We start from the raw sequence: 26,605 nt of genomic DNA, 5'->3' as shown, positions 1-26,605 counted from the left end.
AGTTCATACAGACCGTAAGGTCTGTATTTTTGCGTTCTTTTGAAAATGAAAGTCATGTTAGGTATACAGTAGGCCTACGCGTGGGAATCGAATCTGCTATAATTGATGCTTGAATGTTTTAAAAATAATATGTAAACAGTAATAATATAATAGTAATAATATGCAGTCCAGATTTTAAATAGTATGTGTTTACATTTCACATTTAATCAAAACCACGAAAACCACAAATTATCCGTGGTATAGCAAGACTGGTAATATGGTGTTGTTAAGTTACTTTAAAAAAATAATTGATTACAAATGACTGATTGCTACTCGAAAATTGTAATCTGATTACATTACTAATTAATTCATGTAAAAAGTAATCATCAGATTACTAATTACTTTACTTTGAAGTTACTTTTAAAACATATAAAATATAAAAAATACAAACTAAACTGCAGCTCTTCCAGTAATTTAATATTTACTGAAAAACTTGACAATGGGTTGATCACAGCTTAACATATTAGACTTAAAGAGTTCACCCAAAACTTAAAATTCCCTGATTATTGACTTGTTCCTAATCCATTTGTCTTTTTTTTAACACAAAAGAAGACATGAAGAAAAGCTCTGCAGTGTTTGGGTGTTTCGTGTTTTTCTGAGGTAATTAGTCTACCAAAATGTGTATATTCCTTACAAAGTATGAAGCGGATTGTTCAGTTCTTGTCACGTGACTTGCGGTTTTCAACTGGTGCGCCTGGGAAATGCGAGCGCGTGCGTACAATATTCACTGCCAAAATGCACAAGCGCAAAAGATGAGATATATGAACTGCCCCAAGTAGCTTAACTTCTCTTCACATTCAGAAGATACCTTAACTCACGATCGTGCACAAAAAAACAATTTAGCCTGTTTAGGCTGAGTTGGGCCGCCATGTTTTTGGGCGTCAGTGTCCTCCTTGGTGACGAGAATTGTCATAGAAGGCTTTCTGTTCAAGTGCTTGAACAAGTTGCTGGTCGAGTTAAAACAAGTTGAACAGTTTAGAGACTGGAGAGACTGCATTTCACAACAATATTTTAGTTTTTTAAGATCAATGAAATCAAAGTGATGTCTGTATTTCCACTTAAAGAAGCAAACACTCTTGACAGCAGCCATTTCAGCTTGCCTTCTCCAGCGATTTAAAAGTGCATGTTTATTACCTGTTGTTGCAGTGGAAAACATGATTTAAAAGTCATGTCCTCTAAAAACTATAATTGTAATGTAAGTAACGCAATTAAATTGACTTTAGTAACTGTAATCAAATTACACAAATTTAAAATGTAATTTGTTACATTACTACATTCCTTAAAATTGTAATTAGAATACAGAAATGCATTACTGTGGAACACGTTACACCCAACTCTGGGTAATACAAATGCTAATCAATATACCATGTGTAATTTTTGGAAGGGATGTTTGCTTTAATTTGTATGTTCATATTAGACAGAGAAGCGCATGCGTTGGCACACTTGTGTGGACTTGTACCCTTGAGCTAACCTTACTTTGCCTTGTTTTTCAGAACCGTTCATGCTGTTGATTTCAAACCATTATTTGGCTATCCTCGGATTCTCGAACAGCCCAGCAAGAGCCCATGCCTTCCTCCTAAAGACTTTAAGGCTTCCAGCTGTCATTACTTTCTCTAAAACCAAGCAATGGACCGTTGTGAGCCAAGCCAGCGTTAACCGGTATTTTTGGATGGGAGAAGTTCTGAGTAGCCGCTGAATAAGGGGTAAACCTTTCCAAGAAAAAAAAAAAAAAACACAGAGGATGTTCTTATTTTGTATTGAATACTAAATCTATTGTTTGATCTAATTATTCTGCTTCTGAGGCCTTTTATCCCAGCACTGCTGATGAAACCGAAGCGAAAGAGGAGGCAAAGTGTGTCTCTAGGTTGTTTGAGACATGCTAGGACATCCATAGCACAGAGAGAGAGAGATAAAGAGCGAGAGATAGAAAGATAGAGAATAAAAGAGTACTGAGTGATTCAGTCACGTACAGCCCAGGCATTATCTATCCAACAATAAAAGATTACATCATATCAGCTGGCATAATTTCTTCAAGGTCTTGTATTGATTCTTTGAATGGCGAGTGCAGCTGTTGAAAGTGTACAAAAGAAAGCCATTGAATTTGCGGGATCGCATCAGGATTTTATAGGCACACAGAAACGATTTGACGATTCAGCTTTCATTCGGAGCATGATCACAACTTTCATGTGGCTTTGTAACAGGTATACACAACACTCCAATTACGTCTGCTTTCTCTTTGCATGCAAGATGAGCCAGCACTCCTCTTAAACCGAGAACCAAATTTGGCAAAACAGAGAAGTGAGAAAACACAGTTTATATTCTCATCTGTCACGGTTACAAATTTAAAGTAAAACAAGTGTTTAATTACACTAAACTACCTCTTGAATAAATGTAGTAGTCTGCAGTGAAGTCTGGGGTGAAAGTGAGAGTAGATGCTGTTGAGCATTGAAATTACGACAGCAAAATTTTAGTTGGTCTGACAGGGATTCGTCTTTAATAAATTGATACAGTTTTGGTATCAGGATGACGTGAGACTGAACGCAAGAATTAAAAACAAACTGTGCACACATTTAAATGGGATATGACAACGCAATCTCACAGCAATGTGGAGGTTTTTGATTTAGTGGCTAATTCGTATATTTTACGTAGTCGCGTTCGTACATTCTAGTATGATTTGCTCATTCCCCAATGATGATTGGGTTTAGGGGTGGTGTTAGGAGGCATGCCACCTTTTAAGAACCATACAAAACCATATGAAATAGTCCTAATTAGCCACTTTTTTTTACTTATAAGTAATTGACATACGTTTACATGGACATCAGTAATCAAATTATTTGCCATAATCTGAATAAGACAATAATATGATTAAGGCACACAATTCGATTAACGTCATTGCGTCACCACGCTCTCCACATTTCCTCATTCCACATTTCATGTAATTTCGGGTGTTTTCTTTTTAATTTGTCAACTTTAACTGCTGTTTGGCACTTACACTTTCATTAAGGAACATTTCATGCATGCCCCCTGTGACAAACGAGATATTGGATGTGAGTATGAACTGCTAGAAGAGTGCTGTTTTTTTTTTTTTTTTTTTAGGGGGTTTTCACCTTTATTATGATAGGACAGTAGAGATTTCAGACAGGAAAGCAATGGGAGTAGAGAGTGGGGGAAGGATCGGCAAAGGACCTTGAACTGGCAATCGAACTCGAGTCACCATGAGCACATCGGTGCTATATGTTGGCACACAGTACCACTAGTCTATTGGCACCAATGAAGATTGTTGTTTTTATGAAATTTACCACTCGCCGTATGGGGAAAAAACACGACACGACACTAGACGACTGTAATAGTTCAAGGTATTTACATGTCTGTACTGCACTTTAATAATGCGACTATAATCGGCATACTCCACATGTCTTAATTCGATTTCTGTGACCCTAATAATGACCCTAATTGGATTAAATTAACCAAAAATCTATGTTTACATGTAGATTCTTAATCAGAGTATTGTCTTAATCGTATTAAAAAAGTATCATTGGAGTCCATGTAAACGTACTCAATGAACCATTGAATTATTAGTAAAATGCGCATTCGTGGTGGCGATTCTGCCATGACGCAAAGTGAAACAGTGTCATTTATCCCCTTATACTACAGTTCCATCACCTAAAGAAACTGTTCAGTTGTATTTCAAGACATTTGTCAGGTTTTTGGCTTCAAACAGCTCCTTAGCACTAGTTTCGTTCACATCACATTGAAATCTGTTTTGTTTTGATATGATTTTAGCTTTTACTGTTGAATACTGTGAAGTAACTCGCTGGGTGTAGGGATATAGAAATGTAATGTGGTCAAAACCAGCCTGGACTACTTTAGCAGTGTGCTTAACTGCACGTCTTAGAACACAGGTGTCAAAGCCAGTTCCTGGAGGGTCACAGCTCTGCACAGTTTAGTTCCTACCCTGCTTCAATACACCTACCTGTAGGATTTTAAACAAGCCGGAAGGTCTCAATTAGTTTCATTAGGTGTGTTTAATTAGGGTTGAAACTAAACTGTGCAGAGCTGCGACCCTCCAGGAACTGGCTTTGACAACTGTGCCTTAGAATGTTTATCAGCCAATCAGAATCAAGAATTCAATGGGTCCGTATTGTAACCAATATTATTAAACAGCTGCTGATTCTTTGTGAAAATGAGTCAAGGCTTTAATATGGAAACAGTATTCATCAAATCATGATTTATGCAGATCGTTCAGCAGCTTTAGTTGTTTCCTTTTTAAATTATTGGATTTTGTCTGCCAAATTTTACAAGCCAACACTCTCGTTTACATGGTTTCTAAAATGAAATGACTGGATTTTGTCTTCAAAATGTCACTCTTAACTGTGCAGAAATAAGCTAATTTCATCTGGAATGTTTGGCAAGTAATGGTAAATTTGAAAGTACCTCTAGAACTGTAGGCTGGAAACCGCAAGTCCGCATGCACCATTTCAGAGAGGACCATAGAGTTGCTGTTGGACTTGAGTGAGTGTCAATGCATTTTGTATCGATGTTTTTGCTGGCCCATTGTTTATTGTCAGTAGTGTTGCAATGTATGAAACAAGGCTCATACAGAAGTCACCTTCTAACCAAGTCGGTATGGTCAGTTAGGCAAATTAATTGACAGGTTTTAACTGGTGTTATTTCTTTTGCTCTCGTGTGAAATCTTGCACAGATTCCTATTACAATAATTGAATTTCGAGCAATGATAAATGATTTGCTGAGCAATGATAAATGCAACTGTATCTTAACCCTTATGTGTTGTTGGGGATGTTTACATCCACTCTGAGTTGATTTTGAGTCTTAATTTGGCTCTGTGTTTCAGCAAATGGAATGATCTTTGAAGACATCTTATTTTGACACAGATTTTGAGAAAATGCTTTGAAAAACCTCAACAATACACTCTGGTCAATTTTACTACCCTTTTGGTATGTTAGTGGCTGTTTTGGCCCCATTGAATTCCATTATAATGACATTTGTTTGATTGCAAAGCCATGACATCATATTATGTATTCTTGATTGTTGGTGGTTTTCCCTCTTGGGAAGACGTCAAATTTGCCATTTTTACAGACAAATTTGAACAACACACAAGGGTTAAAAATAGAAACAATATTCCGATAATAGTCTGATTCAGTAGTGTTTCAGATGTAGGTGTATGCATAATTATGTAATGTAGAGTAGCAATGTTGGATGTACAAAATAATTGAATATAACCAAACAAAACAAAAGTCTAAAGCAGCAGCCCTCCTTCCAAATGCAAGCCATAGGATTTTAAGAGTCCATTAAATGACAGGTGTTTCCTATAGCAATTAGATTAAGGCGGAGCCAACACTCAATCCCAATCAGACAGACTCCTAGGTCATAGGACGCCACATATGCATCAACTTTTTATTCTTTTTTATTTATACATTCTAGGAATGAGTGAGTACTTGACAACTAAATCATCAATAGTGGACTACAGGACGTTATGTATGCAGGTATATACTATAGTGTTCTTTACTATATCGCTAACTACTGGTCTGGCATACAACAGAGATTTAGTCGTCTATGTTAACTGGGATGTTTATTACAACTATCATGAAAATATGAATTGTAAAAAGCAAATAGTTGTCTTCAGCGTGTGAATTATACATTGACAATCGGGGGTCTTGGGTCAACTTTTCGGTAATGTTAGTTTGTGTCATATATGCTTTATTAAATTTATGAATTTATTTAAATGACATAATTTCTGTAATTTTATTAATAAAATGCATTTTTTGAGGGATAGGCTATTTAATGTATTCTGACATGATCATCTATTTTGGATTACTTTAGGAAAAACTATACAAACAATGCATCTGATTTGACTTTGCTTTTAGGCAATATGTAGAAACCGTAGACTGTAAAAGAAATGGTCGTATTATCCATGACATCACCCATAGGTCTCTGAATAATGCAAAAGAAGATACACGTAGGCAAGGCCAACCTTCGACATTTTGTTAGTCTTTGTTAGCAAATGCAAGGCTATTAATGAAATCCAGGCATAAAACTGTATGACAACGTTTCCGATGTCTGTTTTATAGCCTACAGATGTAAGAATCTGTCAGATTCTAGAGTGCTTTACAGGTCTAAAGAAAATTATAAATGATAAATTATCTTAAGTATAACAAATACATTTATAGAGATGGTATATAAGTATATCATTTCACTCACCTGGGAAATGGATGCCACTTGAATTGTGAGCACAATTAAGTGTACAAAGCATGAGATAGTATTTGATAATTGCAGGAAATAATTCCAAAAGACAATTGACTGTGTAAAGAAACATTAAACAAAGCAAAAATACAATGTGTGTGCCGAGTTCAGCGGCTACTCAGCCAGAATCAGCTGAGGTGATGAGACAGCGAGCAGCGAGACTTTGCTGTCACTTAAGTGGCCACGCCCTTAATTATGCAGACTTAATAAAGCTTAATAAAAATGAAACAAATTTGAAACGAAAATTCACCCCCCCCCCCCCCACAGTTGTCATGAAGCGTAATATTAGCTATACGCACTAAAGCCATCTTTTGTACCAGGCTGTAAACATGTTTTTATCAGCTGTAAAATGGGCGAATTTACCATTGCAGTGAGAAATCATCTGGACTTCCTGGAGCCAGGCCCCAAAGGCGAGTCGATGAATTGCAGTTTTAATTACTTCCGTATTAGCTTACCGAGAAGAGAGGGAGGTTGCCGCTTGGTAGAAACAAACACCTATTTTATAAGAAACAATCTTGTGAACTCATATGGTGTCTATCAGTGCTCTAAATCTGCTGGTTCCAGACTGTTGAATGACTTTTTTTCTCATATAGACTGATTGGCGCGATTATGCATTCATAATGGTATGAACCGTTGGTCAAGGGTCAAGATATCTATTATTTTAAGTATTAACATTATTATTTAAAATACAGATCAGAACAAACTTTATCTTAGTTTCAAAGGGCTGACTTTCCCCCATACATCTTGTTTTGACATCCTTCAAGGGGTTCAAGCCTTAATTAGGGGGGGTCAGTCCCCCCAACCCCCCCTGTAATTTGCACCCAGGTAGATTTTACTTTAAAAAAGTGAGTTAATCCATTGCCTTCAAGTCAAGTCAAGCTGACTGCTTAAAAAAGTAAGTAAACATGTTGTAACTGTTGACATAATTTTTTTCATAATTAAATTATACACATAATTAATTTACTTCCTAGATTTAATGGTATCAGATTTACTCACTATTTTAAAATAATCACTTTTTACAGTGTACTCAGTTTTAAAATTGGCTGTAGAAAGCTAAAAATTGCATACATGCTGCATGTTAAACTCTTAAAAGCGACCAATGAGTCATAACAGGGTAGGCGGAGCTACTGAGAATCTTATTGATCCATTTGAAGGATTCTGGGTAACTTGGGACAAAGGGTGTCACACTTTGGACTGCGCAAATCAAGGTAATTGTGATTGGCTCGGGCCAGGGGTCGATGACTGATTACTCCACCAAAGAGCAACATCTGTTCCCTGCCAGTTGTCGACAGATCACTTTGATAACGTTTAATTATGCAGAGGGTCACTGGACCAATTAGATTACTGCTCAATTACACCAGAAAATGGGATTGATAAGAGAGGACAAAAAACATTAATGATTTTTTTGGTGAGATCGTTGCAATGTGAGGAGAGATTTATCACCCCGCGATGGTGTACATTTGCATGGGATGGATTTGTCCTCAGGGCATGACAAATTCATGCAAAATGCAGCGGCAACCAGGGATTAATCTTTCATAACAAACAGAAAAAATGGGTTGCATTTTTTGAGCGCACTTGAATATAAATGCTGGAAATGAATAAACATGATATATGTAAGAAAAGCAAGTCGAATCCAACGCTTGAAAACTGATTGTGATGAATATTGTACATGAAAAAAATATTTAACGCCCACGTGAAGTTGAATTTATGAATTTATGTAAGTATTTTGATACTATTGTGGAGTACTTTATTTTCCAAGGTTGCGTTCCTGTCCTTTGAGATAATGCAGAACTAGAGAACACACTGACGCAAAACCTTTGTGCATCTCAGGGACTGCTTGTGTTGTTGTTGTTTTTTGTGTGGCTCTCAGGATGGATAAAGCATGCGGTGGGACAGGAAGAAGAGACACTGAGGGGAGCAACTTCACCTGCTGATCACCTTCAGTCTGACCAATATGACCGGCCTCTGATTGGACGTGTCTGATGGCCATCCAATTGAGAGGAATGGGAGAAAGAGGGAAAGGAAGAGGAACCTGATGACAGTTCCCTGCAGAGATGAAACTCCTCAGAAGCGCTCGGAGAGAAGATGACACTTCATACCACATCATTTGATGAGATTCAGAGAGGGTTATGGATCCTGTCACACAGCCAAATGAAGTCGAGGGGAAAAAAGCGCGTCCCTGGGCTCTTCTCTGGCCAACACCAGCCTGTAAATATCATGCATTATTGATGGGGTAAAATTTTCACTCTTGTTAGTTTTAAAGCTGACAACACGACGGGCAAATTAAACGCGTGATGTTTGATGTCATGTGTGGCAAAAGCATCTTCTAGATAAAAATCTGTGATAAAATTAATGTACAATAGAAGTCACAGAGAATGTACACTATGTAATGTACACTCAAATTCCATTTTAAATAATGACTACTAATTTAAATTGGGCTGAAACAGCACAATCCTTGAGTTTTTTGTGGTAAAACTTAATTGTTTTATGTTCAATCCACTTAAGTTTGTAAAAACTAATACATTAACTTAATTAATTCATGCAGTGTCTACGGAAAATCAACTGTATGGAACCCAGCATATTTTTTTACAGTTTAAAGGAGAGGATATATATATATATATATATATATATATATATATATATATATATATATATATAATATTTTTTCTTCTGGAGAAAGTTTTATTTGTTTTATTTCGGCTAGAATAAAAGCAGCTTTGAATTTTTTAAATAAACATTTTGAGGTTAAAATTATTAGCACCTTTAAGCTATATATTTTTATTCGATAGTCTACAGAACAAACCACTGTTATACAATAACTTGCCTAACTACCCTAATCTGCCTAGTTAACCTAATTACCCTAGTTAAGCATCCACTGTTATACAATAACTTGCCTAACTACCCTAACCTGTCTAGTTAACCTAGTTAAGCATCCACTGTTATACAATAACTTGCCTAACACCCTAACCTGCCTAGTTAACCTAATTACCCTAGTTAAGCATCTGTCTGTCTGTCTATCTATCTATCTATCTATCTATCTATCTATCTATCTATCTATCTATCTATCTATCAATCAATCAATCAATCAATCAATCAATCAATCAATCAATCAATCAATCAATCAATCAATCAATCAATCAATCAATCAATCAATCAATCAATCTATCTATCTATCTATCTATCTATCTATCTATCTATCTATCTATCTATCTATCTATCTATCTATCTATCTATCTATCTATCTATCTATCTATCTATCTATCTATCTATCTATCTATCTATCTATCTATCTATCTATCTATCTATCTATCTATCTATCTATCTATCTATCCTTAATATCAATAGTGCTCAGCATAATTGAATACACCCCATTTCGAATTTTGAAAATGAATATTTTTATCTATTTTCAGTGATTATAGGTAACATATTTTGATGCTTTTGAACAAAACAGATTTATTAAACAGGTATATTTATTCAAATATAATTTTAGTCACCAAACATCCTTAGAAATAGAAAGATAATACATTAAAATTCAAACTACAAAATTTCAACAAAATTGTATGCATTTTTTCGTTTCTCATGATTTTTGCTCTTTAAAAAAATATATATATATTTTTTATAAATATATATTTATTTTTTCCCTAACATATAAATTTGATGGTTTTTGGACTGTTATTGTAAGTTATTTTGCTGACTTAGCTCCAGATTTGGCTTCGTTACTGACAAATCTACTGTATGTGCACAATTATAATATTGTATAGCTTCCTATACTTAGACATTTGTGAGGGGTTTACTTATATATGTGGAGCACTGTATAAACATCATTGTTATTAATATGCATTTATCATTTTATTTCTATAACTGATTTTCAATCCAAATTATCCAGGCTAATTAGAGTTTTCCAAGTCAAGTTAAATTATATATTTTGCAAAATGTGCAGTGGATGCCAATATGCCTGAGAAGAATTTTTAAAGCTGGAACAAGCGAGTTAAATCAAGGATTATTCTTGACGTGTGAAACATCCATTGGGGAATTAGATTTGACATGGTCATACATGAAGCAAATCCCATTTGAAGCTAATCGTTTTAAACACACTCCATGCCAAAACCTGACAATGCAGTCTCCCACACACTGTGTTCAGAATAATGTTGTTGAGACAATAAAGACTCGTGCATTACTCAGCTGATTGTGAACGCTCTTTCATTTGCCTAATAAATGATAGCAGTTATGCCAACACAATCTTACAGCTATTCACTGTCTGTATGTGGACAGATGTGTCTATATGCACACTCGCAGTAAATGTTGCTGAGGCCCATTATATGAACCATCTAAATTATCATAACATTATATTACCAAGCAGTCTTTCACCTCATGACCAGAATGGCCCGAGCAGTGAATAATCATCAGCATAATACTGAGATCTCTAGTGATGATGCCTCTGAGTGGGTTTTCCAGCACAAAATATAAACCATAACTCCCAACTAAAATATCAACATGCATGATTATTCACTGTGATATTTCAGTACAGATTATTAATAGTTTCAGGTCAAAAACTGTATTGAGTGATGAGGCATCCCTTCACAGAGACAATTGGCAATTGATGTGGTCAATTACATTTTACATGGATCTTATTGGCTGTAAAAGTTCAATAAAACTGTTAAGATTGTAATTAAGTAAGATAAAAATAATATTGAATTTTGAAGGGCTAATTGCAATTGCAAGGATTAAATATATATGTGGTTTAAATGGAAATGTAATAGAGTGACAGTATGAATAAAGGCAGTACCTCAGTTTGTGAATGAAAATAATGTTACAATCTGTTCATCCATATATGGAATAAACTAAGTTATATTTTAATCATTTTATTTAGATTTTTTTTTTAATAATTAATTTGATGCAGACACCAAAGCTGACAAACATCAGAGGTGCACCCCATAGGTTTTAATTAGATAAATAAAAAGTTGACATAGCTGAAAAACCAATCATACTGCCTTGGAATGGCAAAGTGGTGACAAAATGTTAAATATTTTGGGTGAACTCACCAGTGCAAGTTGTCCAATCCCAACTATTAAAACTGTCTATTAAAATCATGTTTGTTGGTAAATATACAATCAGCGAAAGGCTTTGCTTCTTGTTTAAACTTATTTAAAATGACTTGAAACAACACAATTCTTAAGTTTTTTTTAACAATTTAATTGTTTTATGTTCAATCCACTTAAATTTGTAAAACAGATTTAGTTAACTAAATGAAATTGGGTTGGGACAACATGAATTGTGTGGAACCCAGCATTTGTTACAGTATATATTAGAAAGTGAGCCAAATTTGATAGCATTTTACTTTAATTTCACTATTCATAATCCTTTATGGTGCATTTAGGTCCATCATTATGTGTATTTTAGTGTAAATGAGTGGCATTTTATTTCTGCAGATAATGAACTTAAAAGATAGGCTACTCTATGACAGAAATCCACAAGAGATGTAATTAAATGAACAGAGCTGGCCACACGTACAGTACATGTTCTGTTAAACTAATACATAAAAATTATATGATTCCTAGTTATAGACATTTTAAGAAAGATATAATTTACCTGTTTAGAGAGTATTGGCAGTTTGTGAAGCTGCTTGCTTAAGCTCCATAAAATTAGTAATGAGGTACGTTGACAGTAACAGATTTAAATATAAAAAGGCAGGAAATAAAGAACATTTAAATACCATTTCAGCTTTAAAGGGGTATCCAGGACCTAAACAAAACAGTTAATATGTGTAAAAATAAATCTTTAAAAAAACGTATATAGTACTTGGATGATTGAACTCCTGAAAATCAGTAAGTGGTGCTTTGACAGTAACAGAATTAAATACAAAAAGGCGGGAAATAGATAAAGAACCCTAAATACCATTTAACCTAAAAGGGGTATCCAGGACAATATGGCTCTAAATAGAACAGTTAATGTGTGTAAAAAAACTTCTTTATACATAGTACTTGGATGATTGAACTTCTGAAAATCAGTAATGAGGTACTTTGACATTGACAAAAAAAAAGGTAGGAAATAAAGCCCCCTAAACTCTATATCACAAAATTACATGAAATAAATGGCTATTCTCTACAAAATAGTCCTAAATAGAACACTTATGTGTAAAAATAAAGAACCATCCTTTTAAATTGTGTATTGGTTTATTGAGCTCCAGAAAATAAGTAATGAGGTAATTGAAAACAAAAAGGCAGGAAATAAAGAATGCTAATCTTTATCACAAAATAACATTTCAGAATTATATGGCTATTAATAATGAAATAATCCTTTAAAGAACCATCTTTCTTAGTGTGTACTTGGTAGATTAAACTCCAGAAAACTAGTAGCCTAATAGCTGCTTTGACAGTTACATATTTAATATAAAAAGGTGGGAAATAGATAAAGAACCCTAAATAGCATTTCTGCTTTAAAGTGGTGTCAGGACAACATGGCTCTAAATAGAACAGTTAATATGTGTAAAAATAAATCTTTAAAAAACTTCCTTATATAGTCCTTGGATGATTGAACTTCTGAAAATCAGTCACAAGGTACTTTGACAGTGACAAATAGGCGGGAAATAAAATCCCCTAAACTCTATCACAAAATTAAATAGAATGGTCAGAATTAAATGGCTATTCTGGACAAAATGGTTCTAAATAGAACAGTTATGTGTAAAATTAAAGAACCTTTTTTTATTGTGTATTGGTTTATTGAGCTCCAGGAAATAAGTAATGAGGTACTTGAAAACAAAACGGCAGGAAATAAAGAATGCTAATCTTTATCATAAAATAACATTTCAGAATTAATATAATCCTTACCATTGATTTTAGTGTGTACTTAGTTGATTGAGGTCCAGAAAATCAGTAGCCTAATAAGTTGCTTTGACAGAGACAGACTTGAAAAACAAAATGGCGGGAATGAAAAACCCCAAACTCAAACAGTATTATTTCAGCATTAAAGTGTTCTTTAGGACAATATGGTCCGAGTAGAACTCCTATTATGTATACATAATCCTTTAAAGAACCATCTTTTTTATGCAGTACTTGGTTGATTGAGCTCCAGAAAATTAGTAGCCTAGCCTAACTGCTTTGACAGTTACAGATTTAAAAAACAAAATGGAGGGAATAAAGAAACATAAACTCTAACACTGAGCCATTTCATCATTAAGCGTTCTTTGTCTGAATAGAACTCCTACTATATATAAATAACCTTTAAAGAACCATCTTTTGTAATGGCGGGCAGCTGTCTGCAGGGTGAAGCTACAAATGAATTTCTGACCTGATCTTTACCTTCAGCAGAAAATACAAAAAATAACACAACAACAAACATGGCAGTCCTGTTTAAAATGCCAAGTCACTCTGGACTTGCAGTTAACCGTCTCACTGCTGCAGTATCGACCGCAATAACTGCACTGCTTTTCAGAGCCACAGTCACAAATTGTAATTATTTGCCAATAAACACAAGTATTGTCAAGATAAATGCCCAAAGAACAAAAGACGACTGAGATGATCAATATAAACAACCTTTGCAAAGACATTCATTTTTAGCACAACCACAAACACCACCACAAAACAGTGATGCTTCCAGTTTAAAGCTACTTAGATTCTTACAATACTAGGCTGGTCATTAGGATTACTGTTTTGACAAACATACAGGTCACTATAATGAGCCACAGGACAATATACAATACAATGTGCAATATTACATAAAATGAGCAAAAATGACATAATATGTGTCCTCTCTCTGTAAACATTGAGTCACTGTACAAATGGAGGTTAACGTCCTCTGCTGCTTGCATTACAAAGGACTGCATCACCACTGAAACACTATCGGACTTGCAGACGCTTCTGTCACAAGGTGATCAATACAAGATGTGTGTGTTGTGTTGATCTAGATCTAACAAACCCAGCTGTTAGGGATCATCTACATTTTACGGCATTGTCTAAAGGATGAAGAGACATGTAAGCATAATAAACACATGCGTTATACACACATGCATAATCAGTGAGATTATAATAATTCAATGTTTTTGTTTAAATGTGAAATTAAATCTTTGGTGAATATAATTTTATTTTACTGAAAATTAAGAAGGGGTGATGCAGTGGCGCAGTAGTAGAGCTGTCGCCTCACAGCAAGAAGGTTGCTGGTTCGAGCCTCAGCTGGGTCTGTTGGCGTTTCTGTGTGGAGTTTGCATGTTCTCCCTGCGTTCGTGTGGATTTCCTCCGGGTGCTCCGGTTTCCCCCACAGTCCAAAGACATGCGGTACAGGTGAATTGGGTAGGCTAAATTGTCCGTAGTGTATGAGTGTGAATGAGTCTGTATGGATGTTTCTCAGAGATGGGTTGGAGCTGGAAGGGCATCCGCTGTGTGAAATATGAGCTGGATAAGTTGGCGGTTCATTCCGCTGTGGCGACCCCAGACTAATAAAGGGACTAAGCCGAAAAGAAAATGAATAAATGAATGAATGAAAATTAAGAAAAAAATTCTAATTAATGTACTGTAATTCAATTAATTGTCTAATTAACTGTTAATTAAAGAGATAGTTCACCCCAAAATTTTAATTCAGTCCTTAATTACTCACCCTCAAACCTTCATTCATCTTTGGCGCACAAATCCAGATCCGATGGCTCTCGGATTTCATCTAAATGATTTTAATTTGTGTTCTGAAGATAAATGAAGAGATTTGGATCAATGAAAAAAATGCTGGTGTACTTGGTTGTTCTGTGTGGTTGCTATGTTATTTTTTTGTGCACTGTAAAGAATAAATCTGGTTGCCTTAAATTTTTAAGCTGAATCAAATTATTCTTATGAGTCCATTGAAATTATATTATGTTAAACTGACTTAAAACAGATATCATAACTTATAAAATTAAATTAGAGCATGATTGACTTAATAATTAATAATAATAAATAATTTAAAATAACCTAAAAACATATGCTGTCAGGACTAATTGAGCATATAATTTTTTTACAGTGTGGTTAGTAGGGTGTTGCTAGGTAGGTACTAGGGTTTTATGTGTGGTCCACAAATTCCTACAGGTTGTCTCAACACAAATAGATTAAGTTAATAATTTTTCCTTGCTAGTTGGGTACTTGGGTGTTTTGTGTGGTTGCTATGTTATTTTTTGTGGTAACTAGGTTGTTGCTAGGTAAGTATTAGGATGTTCTGTGTGGTTACTATGGTGTTCCTAGGGAGTTCCATGGTGTTATGTGTGGCTGTTATTCTGTGTGGTTACTAGAGTGTTTCTAGGCAGGTGTTACACATTCAAAAACATTTTTTGCTTGTTCAAAGTACTTATTTAAAATAAGCTGAAACAACAAAATTCTTGAGATTTCATTGGGGAAACTTAATGCTTTATGTTCAATCCACGTAAATCTGTTAAAAGTGTTAAGTTAACTTAATCAATTTGTGTTGGAACAACATGAATCAATTATATGGAACCCTGCATTTTTTACAGTGTGTGTGGTCCACAAATTTCTACATGTTGTCCCAACACAAATGGATTAAGTTAATTTAAATGTTCAATGCTATGGGGTACTTGAGTGTTCTGTGGTTGCTATGTTAGTTTTTTGTTGTTACTACAGTGTTGCTAGGTAGGTAGGGTGTTCTCTGTATTACTATGGTGTTCCCAGGGAGTACTATGGTGCTACTGTATGTGTGGCTATTATTCTGTGTGGTTACTAGAGTGTTTCTAGGCAGGTAGTAGGGTGTTATGTGTGGTCCACAAATTTCTACATGTTGTCCCAACACAAATGGATTAAGTTAACTTAATTGTTTTTACAAATTTAAGTGCACTGAACATAAAAACTATTTATCAACAATTTAACAAGTTCTCCCCCCAAAAAGAATTGTGTTCTTTCTCATTTTAAATAAAGGGTTTGAACAAGCAGCAAAATAATTATTTGAGTAAATGACATGTTATTAGTGATATTCATTTTTAGATGAACTATCCCTTTATCAGTTTGTGTATTTTGTTTTCACAGGGACCTTGATCTCTGGTGCCATGTTTTGATGTTGAAAATTTAATGCTACAGTTTAATAAAAAATTGACGTTAATTTAATAGTTTGAATTTTGCTAAGTTGTTAATTAAAGAAAAAATAAATACAAATAATAAATATGAATAAATATAATACATAATTATTAATATTTAATAAATATAAGTAAAATATAATAAATAAATACAAATAATAGATATTGTAATTTATACAAGCAAATTAAATTTTGTAAAGTTTTTTATTTTAAATTAAAAGAGTAGGGGTTTAACCCCAGCATCCTGGCCAAATTTGCCCACTGGCCTCTGTGCATCATGATTTCCTAACCATCTCAATCATAATTGGCTTCATCACGCTTTCTGCTCTCCACCAATCAGCTGGTGTGTGGTGTGCGGTCTGGCCGGCACAATATGGCTGCTGTCGCATCATCGAGGTGAATGTTGCACATGGGTGGTGGATAAAGAGATTCCTCCCTAAAATGTGTAAAGTGCTTTAAGTGTCCAGAAATGTGCTATACAAATGTAAGGAATTATTATTATCATTAATTTTTTTTTATTTTTAATAATTTATTTTTAACTAATTAAAATTGTTCATTTGTTTATTTTCTCATTGTTCCCAGTGTACTTTACAAAACACATAGAAAAAGTCAACAAAATTACAAGCATATTACTTATTTTAAACCATAACTTATATGACAACACAGACAATACATGTCAAGCTTTTAAAAATATTACATTAGTAAACTTTAAAATGTCAAGCATTGTCAAAGCACAGATAGAGGCTCCGTAATGCAATTCAATGTGTAAATAAACGGAATAAATTTGACAATTATAAAATAAGATTTTATTTTATAATAAATAACAGTTTTTTCCCCCAACAATTTATATGCTTCATCATGTGACAGGAAAATGGTGCTCAGATTGTCATAAATAGGCTCAGGATGGTTTTGCTGAGCCTGTACATTAAAAAGCAAATTAACAAACCTATTGCTTCACTTCATATCATCTGACACTAAAGTGTAATTTTGTCTTTAGCCTAAGTGTGTTGTTATAGACTCTGAAAGCAAAGGTAGGTTTAAAAATAATTAAATAAAAAAAAAAAGGGGTGAATTATCACTTTAAATGTTTCCTGTTTAAACCTATTGTCAGCACTAGCAATTATACTAATACTAAAAGTTTACGATCTTCAATCAATCAATCTAGGACAAATAGGCGTATTACAGTATAAATAAATTTGAATCAGTTACCCTTGTGCTTTCATTCATCAGCATTTTAACCAAGACCCTGTTAGTAAATCCTCACGCGCATGCAGTGCAGCAGTGTGCAGAAAGTTAACGTCAAACAAACTTTATCCGGCTGCAGTTCGACCCTCCACAGGTGCCCAGCAGCCCCTCGAGGAGCTCCAGACATCTGTGCGGTCGCTTTAACTGTCAATTCGATGTCGCAGTGGACAAATTTCAGCCATATACGCGAAAGGATCCTGTAGTTTCCCCAGGAAAGACGACGACGACGACGCGTAAACTCTGGAAGTAAACCTACAGTACGCGGCTCGAAAGCGGGACTGTCTTCGGATTACAGACACTTTTATTGTTGTCCTTTCGTTTCATCTCGCTTTTGATTTGGAGGAAACATGGCTCGAATGCTGAGCAAGGAGCTGCCTGATATCGAGGTATATATAAACCATCTGTCAAAGCATGATTGAATGTTTATGGTGTTTCAGTCTGACGTGCGTTAATCTTTTATACTAAACATGAATGCACAGGGGCACTTTGTCAAACATGGAGAATGTGTTTTTAAACGACGCCCTTTTCGATGAAAATAAACTTTTTTTGTTTATAGCTGTAGTAATGTCCATAAGTTAGCTTTAAACGTGACCATGTTGTTGTTGTGCTTTGTTAGCTAACGTTGTTGTTTTTTCTGGAAGTATGAAAGTTCAGTCAGTAGGTGTTTCAAATCAAAGTTTCTTTGCAAGACACTTATTGTAAGATAATGTCTGTTATTTTGCATCCTTTTATCAGTCTTCATGATAACACGTTTTAAAACAAACCACAGAACGCAGTTTTGGTTAGTTAACATTTCTTGTGGGTTTTGTCGATGGCTGTGTTGAAATACTACTGCATACTGTGCACACACACTAGATTTAGCATACTTAAAAATAGCAAAATAGTATGCAGGTAGAAAAGTGTATTAAATAGCATGCTTCATTATTTTTCTAATAGGCTAGTTGTAGTTGTAGGCTGCTTTTTAATTGTCTGTCAATTTACAGTGAGCATTGTTGAAGATTGTTTTTAATAATCAATTTAAAGGAATTTACAGTGGCCGCGAGAGCTTAACATGCTGCAATTTAAGAAAACACGTGCAATTACAAAAACACCAGCAAATTGGTAAAAGATCTTCATCAGTTTGACAGCACACGTGCTGCAAATCATCAATGCAAACTGTTTTTAAAAAACGCGCTGCATTGTCACACAATGCAAACAATTAATAAAAAGCACAGCATTTTCTCACACCACAAACATTTTCCGAAAACGGCTATCCTGTTCTTAAGGCTAATAAATACTAAAGACACAGGAATTAGGATATTAAAATAAACATTTAAATAAACAAACAAAAAACTCAATTTTCACCAACTTCATTCATCAATAGGCTGTGTCCGGATCAGCACACTTCCATACTATATAGTACGCTAAAATCAGTATGTGAGCCGAGAAGTATGTCCGAATTCATAGAATTAAAAAAAACTGTATGTGAGAAGTACCCGGATGACCTACCACTTCTGACGAGATTCTGAAGTGCGCTTCGGATTGACGAAACACTATCCCATGATGCCACGTGAGAGAATTTATGAACGGGAGTGAAGCGACGCAACTTAGGTCACGTGATCATGTAAAAATGATGCATGTGGTACGTACGAGTTCCATTCATACTACTCGCATTCACACTGTATAGAATGTACTTTTCTAACGGCCGAGTAGTACGTTTAAATTCAAACGAGTAGTAGGCGGTTTCGGACGCAGTCATAGGCTGTTTCTCAATTCCAAGAACGCAGAGAACCGACTTGCGTTCTTGTGGAGACCGGTCTTGCTAGGTGTCCTCAGAAGAACGAACTCGGGAGACCGCGAGGGCAGAGAACGCATCCTCTAAGAAATGAAATGCTGCGTTCTTCCTGATGGTCACATGACCTTCACGCATTTTAAATGGTAAATTATTTAAACATTACAGCATTCATACAACGATTTATTGTTTTTCCCCTTTTCAAAATATATAATATACATAAAAACATTATAAATATACGTTGCACAATATAAATAAAACAGATTTTAATACGAATTTCAGCAAACAAACACCCTTAATGTGTGTATTCCTTTATTAAGATGTTCACAGTAATTTTTACTTTCACCGTTTCATTTAGGGAAACTCCTGAGGTAAATAAATGATATCTCTGAACTTTAATAATAAATCTAAATAAAATGCTGCGCTTCCCACCTCCAGTCGCAATGACTTCTGGGACCTCCAGAGCGAGTTCGGTGCTCAAGTCTGCATCGGTGCGTCCTCGATATCAAGATCACATCCGGAAAGTTTCACGCGTCCTCTGTTCTTGCGGTCTTGAGTATTGGAACTGAACTTTGGCAGCTGATGATGACGTTCCATGAGAACACGAGGACGCAAGACTGCTGAAGAACGCATATTGAGAAACAGCCTATGCAAAGAGCAGAGAATCACCAAGAGGTGACACTCTAGTGCGATTTGGGAAACAGCCACTAGATGGCACGGCGGCCATTTTGGAATGAAAATTCCAATAAAAACACAGCAAATTATGAGTCTGTAAAATAAACTATCAAAAGTACTGATGATTGTGATAGTAAGTGTTGTATTGTCTTCTTTCAGGTTGTATCTCAGCTTTTAATGCGCTTTTTAAATAAATAAATAAAAAACAAAGCAGCTGCTTGCCATCGTGACAGCAATGAGATCCAATGGACAGCCGATCGCTTTCACTCCGAAATGGCGGAATCGTGGGGCTGTTGCTGGGCGCTGCTGTTGCAATGGAACGTTCTATTGAGTGTCGCCTCTTGGTCATTCTAAGCTCTTTGGTCTATGTCACAGCACAGTGGCGTCCGTCATGTTTTTGTGTCCCCTTGAAACATTTCCGTCCTGTTGCGATGTTTTTGTGTTGAGTAAATGCAGCGCGTTTTCATAAATTGTTTGCGTTGTGTGAAAATGCAGCGTGTTTTTAAAAATCTGTTTGTATTGTGATGATTTTCTGAACGTGTGCTGTCAAACTGATGAAGATCTTTTCTCAATTTGCTGCCGTTTTTTGTAATTGTAATAAAATTGTTAAATAAAATTGGAATTTTATTAAATTGCAGCACGTTAAGCTCTCTCAGCCACTGTAGAAATTATCTAGTAGATACCAGATAATTTAACAAGAACAAAGCAAAGAAATTTAAGGGTATGCATTTACATAACAACATTTTCTAAACTTTTTTTAGCAAAAAAATTATTTTAATGCATTTAGGCCATTTGTTTACACAACAATGGCGAACAATGGCTTTAGCATGTAAACAATATGACAAAATATACATATCCAATGCCAGCTTTTTAAATAGCATTTATAATACATCATGTTAATAGTTTTTGTGACCCTTGTGAATGGGTATCATTTTGAGAATGTTGTTGTCTCTGTGGTAAACCTTTTAGCGAATTGTCCCGTAAGCATACTCTGATATGCAAGTTTATGTATTTATCAACAGATTAGGCTGCCAAAAATTGGCTAATGTTTTGTGGCTTTAACTTATTTCTGAAATGAAGCAAAATTGTATATAAGCAAGCGCTCAGAAACAAAGAATTGTGCATATTTAATAGACATTTATTTGGTAAGTAATGACCCAACAGACAACTTTGAGCCTACAGGCTACTTTTACACTATTAAACATCTTTAACATTTAAAATAAATCTGGCTTTATTTTGATCCAAGGGGCATCAACCATTCTTTAAAGAGTACACGGCAATTTGAAGACAAATATTAAAATGTAGCCGCCTGTCAGTCAGTTTGACAAATGTAGTTAAGTCATTTGGCTATTCTGTGCATGCAGAAAGTTCACTTACTGTGCACAGTATGCACACTGCAAAAATAATGAGAGCAGTATGCTAGTATGCTGTTTTGAACAAAGCCTATGTGGGTGTGTGGATACTGGTTGTTAAGATCAGGAAGTGTTCTTGGAATGCTGCCATAACAAATTCTGTTCCACTAGTTGAATACAAATGATGTGTGTTGCAGAAAAGTGTTGAAGCACAACAGAATTGTTGGCAATCATTTCAGCGGTTCACAGGATTCTTTTAAAAGCATTTTGAAGTGTTTTAATGATTATATGCATGCCTTAAGGGTTGTGCTATAGACAGCTCTGCATTCATTTGGCATTCAGCACTCATTCTGGTAAAGAGTTTTGCAATCCAAACAAGCAGTGAACACACTGGAAATAATGGCATGTCCAGATAATCCAATTTCCTAGTTATTATACGGTTAGTTAGGCCTGAGTTGCAGACTGCAATGCTGTAATGCGTCTCACAACCATGTGGTTAATAAGCTGTACTAGCCATGTGAGAATCACATGTCAGCTTATGCCATTAACTGTTTATCAGGAGGACCTACATTGTAAGTTAGCAACATATTTCAGTGTTGCCTGTTCTGACTTTGTGGGTTACACTACTCAGTGTTACCACTCGAGCTCTACATTCAGTGCTTTTCTATATAGTTTGTAATTATTTAATGTACATTTTGTTGAATGGGCGTAGTTCGAAAGACGTTTGACATGTCTTTGTATATGTGTTTTGGGATATTGCATAAAATGCTTCTTGGAAATGTGCATAATCTCAAAATAAGCTTAAAATGCTTTAACCACCAATTATTTTACCAATGTTATTTATGCAATATTTATTTTGTATAATCTTATCCTACCTTCCTAATTCTACATAATACCTAAAGCTTACTACTAACTTAATAATTATTAAAGGGGGCCTAATATGTAAAACTCACTTTTATAAGGTTTAAACACAGTTGTGTTGCAACAGTGTGTGAATATAGACAGCCACTAATAGTAAAATTAATTAATTCTATTTTTTTTAATCACACTTCCTAAAAACGATCTGCAGAAACACTTTGATTGACATTCTCTCATCGTACGTGTCATCAGAGGGGGAAAGCCCCACCCATTAGTGACAATTTCTCCCTCATTAGCATAGACAGCCCTGAGTGAGAAGCAGCCATCCACCTTTAGAGTTTTAAATCTGCCATAATGCTGACACATTGACTGTGTCTGAAATCGCATACTTCCATATTATATAGTACACTAAAACAGTATGTGAGCCGAGTAGTATGGCCGAATTCATAGAATTCGAAAAACTGTATGGCAGAAGTACCCAGATGACCTATTTGGAGCACAATTTCATTGGTATGTATAGCGACAGTCAAGAAAACGGCACAATTTGGATCAAAGCCTAAAAGGGCCAGTTTCAAAGAGAAAAATTCTATGTGCTGTATTTTAAGCTGAAACTTCACACACACTCTAGGGACATCAGATACTTAATGTACATGTTGTAAAAAGGGACATAATTAACTCCTAATCATACTTGCCAACATTCAGATCTAAAAATCCTGGAGAATTTATCCAGGGGTGCGCGCAAACTGAAGAGCGGGGAGCAGGTATGAAGATAGTTGCACGTTGGGTTCGGTGCGCATGGGGACTGAACCAAAAAGCTAGCCGGACTGTACCAAAAAGCTGAGCGGGGAGGGGGAAGGGGGTGTAATTCCGGGAGTTTTCCGGGAGACAGAACAATACGGGAGATGGGTCTGAAATATGGGAGACTCCCGGGAAAAACAGGAGTGTTGGCAAGTATGCTCCTAATTGCCTGGACTGCCTTTTAATAAGCAGAAAACTGGGAGTTTATTGATGCACAAAAATCATAGTTAATGCTTTATTAACAGTGAGATTTTTATCTTAAATGATGATTCAGTGTACAACAAAAAATCTAGTTTGACTGTCTCATGATGGGGTTGGATAACTGGACTATCCAGCGGACTGTTCTCAATCACACCATTTCAGAGGTGGTTTTAATTGATTATTAGAAATTCAAGATATTGTTATTTTTAGCAATGGGTGTTTATTCCCAGATTATTTCTGAAATATTCTTTTCAGTAAAAGTTAGGTTTGCATTGCAACTTTGGATGTAAAAAATGGTAAACATGCATTTTAAAATTATTCTGTTTATATCAGTTTTATTGATTATTAGTTTTTAAACAGAATTGCAACATTTATGATATTGCCAGGGTGACACGGTGGCTCAGTGGTTAGCACTGTCACCTCACAGTAAGAAGGTGGCTAGTTCAAGTTCCAGTTGGGTCAGTTGGCATTTCTGTGTGATTCCATGTTCTCCAGTGTTCGCTCTGTATTCTCCAGTTTCCCCCACAGTCCAAAGGCATGAAGTGAATTGGACAAACCAAATCAACCATAGTGTATGTATGTGAATGCGAGCGTGTTTGCGTGAGTGTATGTGTTTCCCAGTACTGGGTTGTGGCTGGAAGGGCATCCGCTGTGTAAAGAATATGCTGTATAAGTTGGCGGTTCATTCTGCTGTGGCAACCCCTGATAAATAAGGCACATAGAAGAAGGAAAATAAATGAATGAGTGATATTGCCATCAAACATTAAAAGTCAAGCATTTGACTCAACAGTGCAGATTCAACAGTGCAGCATGTGCTGTATTTAAAAAGTGTTTCTGTGAGAGTAAACAATTTTTATTTATTCCTATTTTATGATTCATCGCTCTAGGTTGCTCAACATGTGCATGTATTTAACCAAACCAGTCAGATATCTGGGAGAATGTTTTTCTTATTCCACAGGTAAACCCCCTTTGGTGTAAAAACAGATTTTTGAATATCCTTGCTGTGTTTAAGTGTGTGTTTGGTTTAAAAGAAACACAAAAGGATTTCCAATCATTTTTGTCAGCTGAATCACTTAGAGGTGTAATTTTTATTTAATATATATATATTTGTAAATACCACCTTAAATATATGTTAATGTTTCATCTTGAGTCAGTCAATCAGTTTTGTTCTGATTGATATTGTAACCCCATTTATTTATTTGAATGTTACATTGATTTTAGTTAATTAGCTTATTGTAAATCAATTTGAAAGCCCTCTCTTTGTGTAGTTTTAATAATTCTTGATAAATCCTGTCATTTGTATAATGTTTCACTGATATATGTAGTGTCTATTTAAAAAAAAAACTGCTGCAGACTTACATAATTCTATACTTTAGACAAATCAAACGAGCACAGGCATCATTTACTTTTGCCACGGTCGATTTGATCCCAGCCATTTTCTGAAAAAGCCAACGGCAGGGATGTATCTAATATAAAAGATACATGTAGAAATCCAAATTGTTGAGTGGGAGTTTTCTGTTTGTTAGTTGTTGTTATTCAGTAATGATCGTTCACTAAAAACTTTTAATGTGTTGAGTGTGACCCCTGATAGAGAAGGAAGCAAGCCGAATGAGTGAGAGTTTTTAACTGAAAGTGGTTGCTGTAGATCCTGACCTAAACACGTTAATAAATACAAAAATATAAACATATACTTAGAATAAAATATGTGAATCTGCATTTATTTAATGCTGTTGTCACATTAACTGATTAGACATGCTCTGATCTTGACTTTTCATGACCTGTTTTCTTTTACAAGCAAAGGAGAGAATGCAAATCCTTCAGCTAGTATGCAATGTCTCTCAGACATGTTGAGATATGAGCAGCTGTCATCAGATCATCAGGCCAGAATGAGAGGTAGAGTTAAGTGTCATCAGCATAGCAGTGATCTGAAAAGCCTTGTTCCTGAATGACAGATTCTAGTGATGGAATGATAGAAAAGAGAAGCGGTCCTAGGACTGAGCCCTACTGAGGGTTGACATGAAGATCTAGTGGTTAACAGCGGAAAGTAGACTTTTCACACCTTATGGTTCATTATAATAATGGCCAGCTTTACTTAATGGCTCTGTTTAAAGGATTTTACTCATTGTATCTTGGGGTTAGGTTGACTTTGCACATAATAGTGTTGGTTACTCAATGCAAGGTGGAAAATGTTTAGCATTTGCTCTCACGGTAAAACACGTTGCATGTTAATATGAGGAAAGATGGCTGTGTTTCCAATGCCGTGCGACACTAATGCAACCTTTATGGAGAGCAGAGGAGAGTAAGTCAAGCCCTTCATTAGCATCTTTATTCAGGCCGTAATGACAACACTGACGTGACCTTCGGCTCTTCGCTGCACTTAAGACTGGGACTAAATGACTCCTGTCTGCCATTGAAAATGGCTTTCTAAATCTCATAATAATTGCCATCTCTGGAGCAATTAAATCCTCCATTTTTCTGCAGTTCTGTCAGATGTCTTATTTTAATATCCATCCGCACTTCTGAAAGTGCTAAATGTGGGGCCCTTTTGTGCGCACATGTAGATTAATTAAAATCCTCCTGGACTGCTATTAGAGTTCATTAAAAAACCCACAGCAATACAGCATTTAAACAAAGAGGTATGACTCTGCTGGCAGACCTCTGCGCCTCTCCCGGCCCGCGCTCTCATCAGACGTCTGGAACGCTGACAGGGGACCGCTCCAAAATAAAATGCAAATGGAATTTTATGGAAATAGTTGGCCACTCGAAAAGCTTGCATGTTATTGCAAATCACTGAGGCTGCAAGTGCACTTCTTTTTAACCCTTAAGACCGTGGCTGCAAAACATTCGCATCTCCCTCGGTCTGTTTACCTCCTGCTCGACGTAAATGGAAATTTTGCATCGGGATAAATGAATGTTGGACGTTTTGAGTACAATTTGTGCTGCTTTGCCTTGCAGACGCTTCAACTGCACCCCTGCTGTGTAAGGTGAGGTCGCCTACAGGCAGATGTTACACCTCAAATCTTTTAGTGGCTAGTACGTGTGCAACTTTTATTTGTACCATTTATCAAAACTGAAATCCTTTAGGAAGTCTGTGGTCTTTAAAATCATAACTATGATCACCAAAGTTTGCTGAAAAGGTGCAATAGAGAGGAAAAAGACATTTGAGGATTTTTTGGTATGACACATGCAACTCTTTCTGTATTATTGTCTGTATTTTTAATCCTAGAGATGGCTATGTGTCAATATATGTGTGAATATTTGGCACTAATAACCATGTAGAGATACAGAGATCCGCATACAGAGTACAGGGATTGTATATACTCACCCTTTACTTGTTCCAAACCTATTTGAGTTTCTTTTTTGTGT

General features: G+C 35.6%; 1 protein-coding gene across 1 annotated transcript in view; it reads left to right on the top strand.

Annotated features, from left to right (window-relative positions):
- The first annotated feature begins 17,615 nt into the window (after window positions 1-17,615).
- dpyda.1 (dihydropyrimidine dehydrogenase a, tandem duplicate 1) overlaps window positions 17,616-26,605 on the top strand; it is a 394,532-nt gene continuing 385,542 nt past the window's right edge. Inside the window, exon 1 of the mRNA XM_056450967.1 lies at window positions 17,616-17,970. Within this exon, the coding sequence (XP_056306942.1) occupies window positions 17,932-17,970 (39 nt within the window). The 5' untranslated portion in view covers window positions 17,616-17,931. The remainder of the gene's footprint in view (window positions 17,971-26,605) is intronic.

The sequence above is a fragment of the Danio aesculapii genome, chromosome 24 (assembly GCF_903798145.1).
Source record: "Danio aesculapii chromosome 24, fDanAes4.1, whole genome shotgun sequence".
Lineage (NCBI taxonomy): Eukaryota > Metazoa > Chordata > Actinopteri > Cypriniformes > Danionidae > Danio > Danio aesculapii.
The sequence above is the reverse complement of the archived record's forward strand: the minus strand, read 5'-3'. Positions and strand labels throughout refer to the sequence as shown.